The sequence below is a fragment of the Rissa tridactyla genome, chromosome 8, assembly GCF_028500815.1.
Source record: "Rissa tridactyla isolate bRisTri1 chromosome 8, bRisTri1.patW.cur.20221130, whole genome shotgun sequence".
NCBI lineage: Eukaryota > Metazoa > Chordata > Aves > Charadriiformes > Laridae > Rissa > Rissa tridactyla.
The window spans coordinates 27,259,424-27,272,046 of NC_071473.1; the positions used below are offsets into that span (position 1 = coordinate 27,259,424).

The 12,623-nt window shown below is 44.3% G+C and overlaps 1 protein-coding gene across 1 annotated transcript in view; it reads left to right on the top strand.

Annotated features, from left to right (window-relative positions):
* The first annotated feature begins 981 nt into the window (after nucleotides 1-981).
* The window catches only part of NIBAN1 (niban apoptosis regulator 1), a 62,873-nt gene continuing 51,231 nt past the window's right edge, over nucleotides 982-12,623 (top strand). The window contains exon 1 of the mRNA XM_054212627.1: nucleotides 982-1,108. Within this exon, the coding sequence (XP_054068602.1) occupies nucleotides 1,054-1,108 (55 nt within the window). The 5' untranslated portion in view covers nucleotides 982-1,053. The remainder of the gene's footprint in view (nucleotides 1,109-12,623) is intronic.

Below are 12,623 nucleotides of genomic sequence, written 5' to 3' on the forward strand. Positions count from 1 at the left end.
CCAGGGTGTCTCAACATGCCTTGTAGAAGGCGGTGTCCTATTTGAAGGACATTTCAGGTGGTTCTTCTTTCTTGGGAAATGTTGGAGACTATTTCTAATGGACTTCAATCCCATGATACATACTACATGTACAATCAGTGATCTTTAAAGTAGCCTCCATGGAAACTTCAAAGGGTCTAAGTGTGTCTCCAAGGGGATGTGGATTTTGAGATGGAGATAAGAAGTGACATGTGGGCAAGAGGAGACAGCAGTGCTGTGCTGGGCCAAGGAAAATAGGTGGGGACATGTGTGCCTATAGGCACACGCCGCTTGCTTGCAAATGGATATGAAAGACATTGAGATTCTGGAGCGAGTCCAGAGAAAGGCAGCAGAGCTGGTGAGGGGTCTGGAGCACAAGTCTTGTGAGGAGCGGCTGAGGGAGCTGGGGGTGTTCAGCCTGGAGAAAAGGAGGCTGAGGGGAGACCTTATCACTCTCTACAACTCCCTGAAAGGAGAGGGTAGCCAGGGGCGCTCGGGCTCTTCTCCCAAGGAACAGGTGATGGGACAAGAGGAAACGGCCTCAAGTTGTGTCAGGGGAGGTTTAGATTAGATATTAGGAAAAATTTCTACACCGAAAGGGTTATCAAACAGTGGATCAGGCTGCCCAGGGAAGTGGTGGAATCGTGGTGCTGAGGGACATGGGTTAGCGATGGTCTTTGTCAGTGTCAGGTTGATGGCTGGACTCGATGATGTGAAAGGTCCCTTCCAACCTAGGCAGTTCTATGATTCCATCTGCTCCGCACCTTCTGCAGGAGCCTCCTGCCACCTTCAGCTCCCAAATCTCTGGGACTGGCGACCGGGGCTGGGCCGGAGGGCGGCTGGAGAGTGGGAGCGAGCGGGGGAGGAGCAGGGTCTGTGGGAGCCCTCCCGTCGCCGGGGCCCGACCTCCTCCTGGCGGCGGCGGGCGAGAGGCGGCGCCTGCGGGAGGAAGCGGGGCCGGGCCGGGCCGGGCTGGGCTGGGCGGCGGCGCTCCCCGGCAGCGCTCCCCGGCAGCCGCCCCGCGCCGCCGGCAGCATGGGCGGCTCATCCTCCAGCCTGCTGGACGAGAGCAAGTGCATCTATATCCGAGGTAGGGCTCCGCACGGGAGGCGGCTTCTTGAGAGCGCCGGCCGGGGGAAAAAGGCGTTTGCATCAGTCGCTGTGCTTTCTCGGGGGGAAAGGCGGCAGAAAAGCCCCCCGGGGGCGAGGGGGTGAAATGCTGAGCCCCCCTGCCCGGCGGGGTCCCGGGCTCCGGGCAGGGCTCGGCAGCCGCTGGGGCCAGCGGGGTTTGGGCACTTGGCCGGGCTGCTGTGGAGAGGGATCCTGCCCCGTTTTGAGCAGACGGGTTTTTAAACAGCAGTGCTTTAAAAATTCCCCATTAGTAAGTTGTAACATGCCCAAGGGTAGACGGTAAAAACTTTGAGAAGTGTGGAGAGATGCAACCTAAAACTGCCCGTGTGACAGTAAGGTCCCAATCCCCCAGCACTGGCAGCAGAAACTTTTAAGGCACTAGATTTCACCAAGGTAGATCGGATCAAGACCATAAGGCCTGATTTTTGTATTTTTTTTTTACAAGGCTGTGGAAAAACTTTAGGTGGGTGTTTACATAAAGTATTCAAACTTGTGTAAGAACGTTTTTTTATCCCATTAGAATGTTAGGAGAGAGAGAACGAAAAAAAATAATTGCTTTAAATCTATGCATATTACTATTAAACTACGAAGGAGAAGAATGTAATTCTGTATTTTTTTGAGATATTGTTATTTGAGTAGTTAAAATATGAAATACGTCTTGCACTTTCCAGTGTACCTATGCTCCTTGTTGGTAAGGTAGCAAGTAAAGTATTTACAAAGCAAATTCAAAGGCTGGAAATTTACAAGTGAAATACAAGTTTGTATGTGAAAAGGAAGCCCTATTCCAGTATATTATGTATTTTGCATCTGAAGCCTGTGAGAGTCCTCGCTGCTGTGGACTGAGAGATCAAACTCAGTGCTGATGATTCAGACCATAGGGTGACTCCTGGGTGGTGCCCGCAGCTGAGCTTGTCCTTTTATTCTGTTGCTTTAGGATTTTTTTGTGGTGTAGAGGGAGTGCAAATGGTGAACCGCTCGTCTGTTAGGACTCTTTTGAAATCACAGTGGATCTTTCAAGAGATTCCCATAGCGGGAAAGAAGTCCAAATATTAAATGGCTTTCACCCAAAAAGCAACTGGCAAAGCTGCAGGCCTCATATACTGAGATTTTTCTCAGTATTGTAATTTTCTACTGCCCTGTTGAGGGTTGTTTCAGGTCCCATCAGAGCCACGAGGGTGCAATGCCCATGGATGTCTTTTTTTTCTTTACACTCATCCCCATGCTGTAGCCAAAATTGCACTTCCACAGTTCAGCATCTCAAGTTTTCTGGTCCCTGACTGAGGGCAGTTGTGAGCACCAGAAAAGGCTGATGTCTAATTACTGCAAAAAAAAAAAAAAATAGGAAATTCAGGGAGCTTATTAGCTTTGCACAGCTGTGCAAAAGGAAATTGTGCAGGTCTTTGCCTTGGACATCATCTAGAATTAGAAGGGGGAACTCATGCTGGAGGGTTGGGAAATCCACGTCTCTTTGGGCACGTGTGAAACTGGCCGGGATGTTTGTATCTGAGACTTCCCCGTAGCTCCAAGGGTGGGTGCCTTTGCCTTGCTGAGAGCTGTGTGGCTCTTCAGACACATCTCTAGTTTGCTTGTCACATCCTTGCAGAGGCAAGTGATAAGGCAAAATCATTGTGAAAAATGGAATGAAAACATTGTGCCTATCCCCCAGCACAAGGCTCCCGTTCTTGCTGTAAGTGGGGATCCCCCACTCTAAAATCTTCCTTTGAAAAAAAATTAATGAGGCAGTTTGTACAGAGGCTGCCCGAAAATTAGTACTTCCGAGAAGGAAAAGGAATTAGGAAGAGCGTCTTAAATTGAAATAGAGTGTGGTCGAGCCAGCTCGCCAAACCCACTGCTCATGTTGAGGCTGGAGTCTGCAAGATTCAGACCTTGCTTATCTGTCTGATACGTCTTGCTCTGATGTACTTCCAGAGCGAGCGCTGTAGTGAGCTCTCCTTGTTCGGAGAGGAAGTGGGCTGAATCTCTGATTCTGTAGATTGAAAAAGCAGCACATTTTTTAGTTGGCTTTGTAAAGGTTGGGTTGGTTTTACTGGGGGGCTGGGAGTTTTGGCGTTTTTTTTTCCTCCGAAGATGATGCAGGGGAGTCTTTAGTAAAAAAGGGAGTTACCTGCTTTTTGTCAGTAGATCTCTTAATCCATAGTGCTTAAATGGGTCAGCTCTGGAGGTGGCGAGACAGCAGGCTGGAGGATGCTGCCTGGCACATCTTGTTCAGAGACTGCAGCCAGTGACATTCTCCAAACTTTGCATGTTTTGGGATGCTTACTCATATACCTGCAGACTCAAGACAGAAAATCCTGAATATTACTTCAAATGAGTTTGGTCCAGATCGTCTCTAGTGCTCACTCCCAACCAGTGTTTCAGTACACAAATTTATACCTACAATCTGTATGTCCTGGTTTTGGCACTAGATGTTTGCATCTCCTTTAGCATGGTTTGGCAATGCCCCATGCCCCCCTCTCCTCTTCGCAGCAGAACCTTGCTGTGATTCAACACAGGCATCCTTCGAGTTAGCTCCTGCCACGCTAACCTCAGCCTGCGGCAGAGAAGATTCCTTGGGTGGGATGTCAGCTCTGCAGCACGCCGGGTTGCTCCCTGCATGGGGGAGTTCCGCAGGATGGCGTGGGACAGAGTTAAACGTGGTGGCTTGAATGTATAGTAGAATTGCTGCATGGTTGTTGTCATGATGGCGTAATTTAATTTCTTGTTGCCATAATGATAATTTAATTTGTCTGAAGCCATGTCCCTGTGTTGTAAAGCCTTGTAGTTTATTTAGACAACGTTTAAGTGAAAGCACAATATAAGAAATGGAAATGAGGGACTGAGAGCTAAAGGGGGGGCGATGCATTTTTCAGCAATAAACTGGTACGGTTTCTTCATCAACATACGTACAAGCCCACAGGTTTCTAATTTCCAGAAGTCTATTCGCTCCCTCCCTGTTGTTTGAGGGATGAGAGGAGAAAAAAACATGGAAAAAATGATGTGACATGTAAAATTATGTAAAAAAAACAATATGTAAAAACACACACGTAGGTGTCTGTATAAACCAGCGAGAACATGGCTCTCGGCACAGGCACCCCCAGGTACAGCCTGGGAGACGCTTTGCTCTGTGCCGTTCCCCAGGGTGGATAAGCACAAGCCTGGTCAGACCAGTTGGAGAAATGAGTCCTGGAGAACATGGTGAAGGCATCTTGTGGGGAGTCTCGATTACTGAATGCAAAGGCTGTCATTTCCCCCTAAACCTACTGCAGCTTCTGCGCTTTTAAGGCAGAAGTGGTAGTATTGAACCAGCCAAATTGCAAATCCTTGACAGTTGTGTATACTTTTACATGGGGCAATATCTTGAGCCATACCTGAAAGATAATATAATTATTGACATGGTAAAGTGCATTTGCTGCAGCAAATAATGCCTGAGAAGAGAACATATGATGCCAATGTGTAATTTTTCAAGTGGTCTGCGCTAGTCTGTTAGCGGTACAACACATGTGAGGCTGTGTTTGAAATTGTCAGGGCAGGGACCATCCTTGTGAGGTTTGAATCAGGGGCAGGTACTTCACAAGTTGCCTAAAGACTTATTTGGGGATGGCAATGTTTTGCAAAACAATTTTTATACTCAGAAAACCTCTGCAGGTAGAAAAGATAGATATATATGTATGTAGCATGAAGTTACATTTTGCAAGCCATCACAAAATCTTTTGTCTTTTTCAAGTAGGGATTAATGAAAATTTGTTATTATTGTGGGATGAAATTGTGACTAAAATGTCAAGACCTGATTTTCCTTGCTCTTACCTGAAGGAAATTAATGTCATAGTAAAATAATGGAAAAATGAGAGTCAGCAGGGAGTTGTGCGAGCGCTGGGGACAGCTTGTGTCTGCTGGGGAAACAATGGACCCAGGGTCAGGGTATTTAGGGGAGAGTAGGAGGTTGTGTAGTGCCAGCAAGGAGGAGTGGGGCAGAAGGTCAGACCGCGTGCACTGCAGCGTTACTAGTCTTGAAACCTTAGCAGTTTCAAAGGTGTGTTCTGTTCTGTGTAGCACGAGCTTGTTTTTCTAACCATACCTATGGAAAAATATTTTTTCACATTTATTTAAGATCCTTATGATATTTTAAATATGCACACACTATAAGCAGTAAAATTATTTAAAGCCCTCTGAAATGAAAAGAAATTTTTATAGTAATTCTTCTAGGTTTTGGACTGAGCCTTTAAAAAAGAAGGAAATGCTTGTGGAGGAAATAATCCTCCTTTGTAGGAATTTGGTGGGACTACATGGGAATTATTCAGGATGCGAGTGAAATAGATGTGAGTTAAAAAAATGGCAGTAATAATTAGGAGACTGGAAGTTGGTCATGTGAAAAGGGTTTATTAAAAAAATTCATGCTTTCTGTTTGATGAGGCATAGGCTAAACTTGTGATGGGAGGTGTTCGTTGAATGATTTGTCTGATGATATTTAATGAGTGTCACAGACAACAAGGAACAATATAGGGTGGTAGTGGGGAGATATGGATGGACTCAGGGTGCAATCATGAAATTGAGGAAAAATATGAAAGTGCCTATTAAAACAACTTAGTAGTATGCCCTGTGAGATTGTGCCGGAGGTTTCAATATTGCTGATAGACAGTTTTTGCCTTGGGTCTCTAATATTAGACAAGAAACAGTCAAGGAAGCAGATCTCACAGTGGGGAGAAAGGAGAAATGGCCCTGAGTGTCTTTAGTGATTTTTTCATTTCTGCAATCTCAGCAGCAGCAGTAGTAAGAACCAAGCTCTGCTACATGATGGGTGGTCTGTTAGGACCACATTTTTTTACATTTGGAGAGGTGTGGAGAGATTTCAAGCACCCAACGCCAGTAATTTCAACAGGTGCATCTTCAAAAGAGTTCAGCATACAAAAACCTGAACTTCTTTGATGGTTGTTTTTTTTATTAAAGGTGCTCGGTGTGCTTCACCATATCCAGTCTACTATTGCTGTAAACAGAAAGCTGTCCAGAGGATGAAGCTTCATAGTCATTTGCTTTTGATTTGTTTGTTTAAGTGTAGTTTTTCTTCCTTCCTTCCTTCCCTTTTTTCCCGTCTCTTTCCTTGCCCAGGCAGATGGGACAGCCCAGCCAAGGGACGTGGTGATGGTGCTGTGACCCTGTGGCACCCAGGGATGCACCCTGCGGGTTTCCTCATTGTTCAGGACTTTTTTCCAAGCAGACTTTCCAGCCGTTCTTCTTTTCATTTGTCAGTGAAAGCTATTACTTAACGTCTGTAAGAAATTTCTTTCTAGTCATTTGTTTTGCCTGTGAATGTTGGTATGGTACTAATTAAGACCGGGCTCTTTTGCACAAGGATAAAACACTTTAGATGGGTTCCTACAAGATGGAGCGTACTTAGAAAAAGCAGATAGACTCCACCTATTCTGTCAAGTTTTAGAGACTGAAGAGGAGCCTAGTTTACCCTTTCCTTAAAGGACAAGATATGGAAATCAGTCGCAAGCTTTACAGGAAACAGTCTGAACAAATACTATGGGTTGTATGGAGATAAGTCCTGCTGGCTTGGAGGGAGATAACCCAAGTGCCTGATAACAGCTCTGGAGTGGAATTCTTGCCAGCAGCCAGCCGGTGTGCACATAGCCATGAACAGGGATGCTAGAGGATGGAAGAATAACTTGGAATTATTTGTGGAAAAGTTGGCCTTTTTTGGATAGGCATTCAGACTGGATATTGGATTTTCTGCTTTAAACTTTTGCAAAGTCCTTCTGGTTTTAATTTGGTGTACGACTGCAAGTATAACAGAGTTTTGTAAAAAATCTGGCTGCACTTACTGCCTTTTCTCTCAGCCTGTTACAAGCTATATCTTCCTGTGTTTTCGAAATCCTCTCTCTTTCATTTTCCGCAGGTGAGCATGGCTGTAGCACCATATGGAGCAGGAGCATGGGGTCTCTCTGGACTTACCAGCACCTACTTCTTAGCTCGTGGAGAGTGCTTTTCATTTTCATGTTCTGAGGTTTATGGTAAAAGCTGATATGATTTTTCTGCGATTCCTAAAATCTAAGGAAGAGGCAGAGTAATATTTTCTTTTACAAACACATATTGAACCCAGAATTCATGATTACAGGTTAGCACTTAGCAAGTACTATCTAGTCCAATCCAAATAGGCATAAATACCTATGGATTGAAAAATTGAAGTTAAATGGGTAGGAAATTAAAATTTCAATATGGATATGAATTTCTAGTCTTCATTATATTCGTCTTGCTAAGTGTCCAAGTTCTTGAAGACCTTAAGAAATGAGATTTTGAAGAAAAATCCTTTTGGCTTTACTTGCTTTCTGGGAAGTTTTAGTCTTCAGATAGGTTGTTGCAGTTGGAGCCAGCGGCAGACTTTCATTCCATAGTTTTAATAAATAGTGCCTCTTTGTGTTGGAAAGGAGACGCAGCTTCTCTGTGGTTCTTATATTCTTTAATTCAGGGGGCTGGATGCTTTATCTTAGCTTTAGACTAAATGCAAGCAAAAGGCGTCCAGGGATGTGATTGATGGTATTTGCCACCCAACTTGAAGAGAATTTACTGTACTTGGTAACTTCCAGATTTCAGCTTTGGGGGATTAAGGCAGGAGATACCTTCTCTATTCAGTTTCCATTGCTCATATAGTCCCATTTATTAACTTCTTTCAAAAGCACTGTGAGCAATTTTGGAAGTTTACAGTCATGTTGTCTTGTAACGGGCATGGTCAAGAATTTCCCTAATCAAAACGGGAGGTAAGATTTTGTTCTTCAGTTTGTCAATTAAAGGACTGTTCGTGATCATGTCCCAGTTACCTTCTGGAAATTGAGGCTTGAGGTTTTCATAAGCCCGGAAATCTCAGTTGTCCATTTTGTGGCAGGATCATCTCAAGCTCCCTTCCACCAAAGCAAACTGTATTTCTTGCACAGGAACTAACCTCAAAGATGATGTGCTACATAACGCTTGCTATAGAGCCTGGGTTTGAAAACTGAAAGGTAGCTTTTCTTTCTGGGAAAGAAGGTCTTTTTCTGGTAGTATGAGTGAAGGGAAACCAACCGTTGTGTGGTAGGGGAAGGCATGTGGCATTTTTCATGCTTTTCTTCTGTCTGTGTAGAAGAAACTGCGTACAACATTGAATTAAACGGAGGTATCAATGGAAAGAGCTTCTTCTCAATAGAAAAAGTGAGAAATATGCTCCCATTTGCTCAAAAACCCTGTAATTGAGAGGCACACTGTAAGTGTGGAGTCTGGTGCTTTTTGTACTTGATATTTTCCGAAACCTTGGAGATTGCAGGTTCTTTCATTAGTGCAGCTTGGCCACAAATTATAAGCCAGTCTTTGCATCTGATAGAAATTTTATTGATATTCAAGGGAGAAAAAGCAAGCTCTGAGATGATTAAAGCAGCTTTGTTGTTGATGCCTTTGGGCAGTAGCAGCTGAAAAGCCAGTGTCTAGATCGGGAAGGATGATACTCCATGAGCAATGTGGTCATGGCTGCTTTTAAAGTACAGCAGCATTTCTTTCTACAGCTTTTTCTTTTGCATATAATAAATGTTCTGTTCTCTTTGCACTTAAAGAACAATTAAAAGTGGCTTCAAGTTTTTGAACATGCGTGCAAACATTTTAGTTGCTTTTGCAGTTAAAGGGCAGTGATGAAATGAGGCCAGCTCTTACATGAAAGGAAGATTAAAGCTTGTGGAAATGGCTCAAACTTGTGTGAAGAAAGGGTTTGCCTGTTGGGTTTTCTAAAAACTTTATCCCTTTTTTTTTTTTTATTAGTCTTATATATAAAAAAAGTTTGATGCTGATTCTGTACTAATGCTTAACTTGATAGGCATAACCTAGGATTTTGGTGAATTAGTTTTTCCGAGTATTTCCTTATTTATCTTCCCAGGAGCGAGCCATGATCTGTCCTTCAGAATAAATTCTGCTTTTGAGATTTATGCAAAGTGAGCATATGAGCTGATCTTCAAGTTGTTTTTTCTCCATGTCATTGCTTAAACAGTGAACATGGTGCATCCTCCCCGTTATGGTTTCTGGCCAGGCGGCATGCTGAGAAAAGCCACTCACATCAGTGCCTGGCCTGGTTTTGGACTCTCCACTGACAACAACAGCAGCAGCGATGCCTTTTCAAATGGTGCTGGACTTGTAAGGAGGTCATTGGTAACAAGTTAAAACGATCAGTTCGTAGCTCCCCAAAAATGCTGCTGTTTTTTCCAGGTTCGTTCCGTATTGTGCTTCTAAGGTTAGTGCCTGTTTTGACCGTGGCTCTCATGCATTGCAACACACAACTTGTAGAAAAGGTCATCTACGCCTGAATTGCATGTTAGTTGTGTGGAGGATGTTAGTTGTTGTGTGGTGGATGCGTTGGTCCTCACAGAGAGCGTTCCTGGTACAAACAGCCTAAGGCAATCCTTGTTCCCTGCTATTTACTGGTTAAGCAGGAAAACGCACCACCTTTGCTAGAGGTTCAGAGTAAGGAAGGTGTGGGACCAGGGAGTGCCAGGACTGGAGAAGCAGCCCATGCCCGTCCCCAGAGCAGGGCCTGGCCTCTGCAGCAGCTCCCGCTGCACCGTGCTGGTGTGTCCCGGCGAGGCAGAGTGAATGGCTGATACGTGCTAGGGACCAGATGGACCTTTAAGCATTCGTGATCACTAAATACTTTCACAACCAACCTTAAAAAAAATTGTCTACAGCTTCTTTATATTATAAAAATATCTGTGATTTCCCGTGAAGCTTTATATTTCCCAGGCCACAGTAGCTGCAGGTCTTGTGGAGCTTGAAAGCCAGCTCTGTCCATGCATACCGCTTCTAAAGATCCCTGCTTGCTGCCTGGGATGGTTCATTCACTGGACTAACGCCTTCCTGGATTTACTACTGAGTTTTAGTTCTGTGTGCTTGGGATGCCAGCTAAAAAAATTGGCCTGGTGCTGTATCTAGAAACTTGCTGCCTACCAAGGTGCTTTTCCTTACTCTTTTCAGAGATACATGGGCATTGTTGCTTCAAATTTACAAAAGATGCCACCACCATCCAGTCACTCAGCATCCAGCTCACTCACCCCTGTCCTTTTAGCTAGCACTCTTAGCTAGCACTCTTCCACAGTCCCTCTCATCTGTTGCCTTAGAAAGGAATTTTTAAAGCTTCATGTGATATTTTCCGTCCTCTGCGTGAAACACAGTTGCTATTTGTGCTGATTCTCTGCAGAGCTTTTTTGCGATGTTGCTAATTGAAGATCTGATTCTTGAGGCAGCATTGGGGACGTTAAGTATCTTAGATGAACATTGTCTAAAGACCAGCCTGCTTTTATTGAACATAATACAGAGGATCCTTGCATATTTTCACTTGATATTCCATATATTGTAGCGGTCACACTGGAGGAAAGGCAAAATCCCTGTGCAAAGATTTAGTGGCAGGGTCTGTGCAAAGGAAAAAAAGAAGGGCTTTTTTGCTCTTAGGGGTATTCTGTAAAGTAATATCATTGTCTGTAATTTAGTCTGCCAGACACTTTCCACTGTTTTCAGTTGCAAATGGAGTTTTGCCAGTCCTCAGCTGTTCTGACTGAAGTTTCTGTGCTGAGCGTCTGCCTCAAATTGCATTTTTGAGAAGACTGCAGCTAAAATGGATGAGGTGGGTGGGTTTTTTTGAGAATTAAGCTAAAGAAAGTGTTTTTCCTCTCTTTGGATGTTCTGTTGAGCAGCTCAGGCATATCCTGCAAGAGGAGGGAAGGAGTTGGGAGCCTTAGAGCTGGAATAAGGGAAACCAGAGGTGAGTGGGAAGGGTTTCTAACCACTGCCACTGTTTACCTGCTGAAATAAACCCCATTGTTGCCATGTTTGCCCTCTGTGCAGTCCGGGAAATAGCTGTGGAACCTGCAGCTGTTCACTCCTGTAGGCAAAGGTGGTGCCACAATGCAAACACAGCTTTCTGCTGTACAAGCTTACTGTGTTAGCTGAAATGGTCCATGGATCTGAAGCCCTGAATTCACTGCTGATGCTCAAGGGAGACCAGGATGCAAAAGCAGCTTTTTGGTATATTTTTTCTATTGGCTTCATTCAGAAGGAAGCCCCAGATTTGTTGTTTGTGTTTGTTTTTCCCATCTGAGATTTCCTGTACACCTGCCAAGCTACAAAGTGCAGTGCAGACATCAATCAGCTGATCTTCCTGCTGAGACACTGTGATAGGTGGTGGTATTCATTTCATATGTCAGGAATTAATGGCTGTTAATTTGGAGCTTGACAAACCTAGTCCTTAATTTTTCAGGGAATTGGCCATTTTAATGCTCTCCCCAGATTTCCAGACAGGTTCTCACTGTGTTTGGTTGTGGCTGTGGGCACTCAGAACTTCTGCGCATCAGAAAAAGAAGGAGGCAGAAGCCACCTAGGAGCTTCTGACGTAACATTTTGTCCAGCTTTACATTTTGTAGCAGACACAGAGACAGGATCTGGTTCTTCGGGGTGGCATTTACCTGCCTTAAATATAAATCGAGTTCCTGCTATTTCCAGCTCACCACACTACAAACCACCGTAAATGGGGCAGGTACCAGACTTGGTTGATTAGAAGACAGTATTTTTAGATGTGATTGTAAAGAAAAGTAACTTTAACCACTGCTGCTTGTGCTCCGTTGGTGTTTCCTCTCAGCCCAGGACGCAGCAGTGAAACTACTGACCCAAGGAGTGTTTGAGGTTAGTGATGTTTTGTGAGCATGACTGGAGGGACATATCCAGATATCAGGGTTGCGTTTCATGTGTCTGCAAGGAGCAGCCCCAAAATCATCCCGATTGTCAGTTGATCTAAGTTGATGGTGGTTTTTATGGTGCTTTTGGAGGAGAAAAGATCATAGACTTATTTGGGTTGGAAGGGACCTTTAAAGATCATATAGTTCCAACCCCCCTGCCATGGGCAGGGACACCTCCCACTAGACCAGGTTTGCTGGTCTTGAACATTTCCAGGGATGGGGCATCCACAGCTTCTCTGGGCAACCTGGGCCAGTGTCCCACCACCCTTTAAAAGTGTTTGAAATGCACATAGAAAAGGGGGCTGTCTGAATGAAGGACACAGAGGACATGTGAGTTCTTGATTTTTATGTGCTTTTAAAATGTGATTGTGGTGGTTTAGTTACTTGCCTGGTATTTTTCACAAGTGTGATAATTTGCAATGGACTTTCCAGCTATGGCTGGGAAACAGGGAATCACCTGGAGTTTCCTTTACCCCTCTTGTGGCCCACAGTGAAGACCCTCGTTTACAGAAGGCAAAATGATCATTTAATGAAATTGTCTCAGGAGCATTGGTTTGTTACACTGCTGTATTTTAATGGAGAAGGAATGCATAAGACGGAGACTATGCTATTTCCTACGAAGTGATGTTAAAAAAATTACTCCAAAACTAAACATGACCTGAAAAGCAAAAGGAAAGTAGCAAATGTCAGCAAGCACGGTGAAGGCATGTCCACCGCCCGTAAAGGATGGAATTAGCA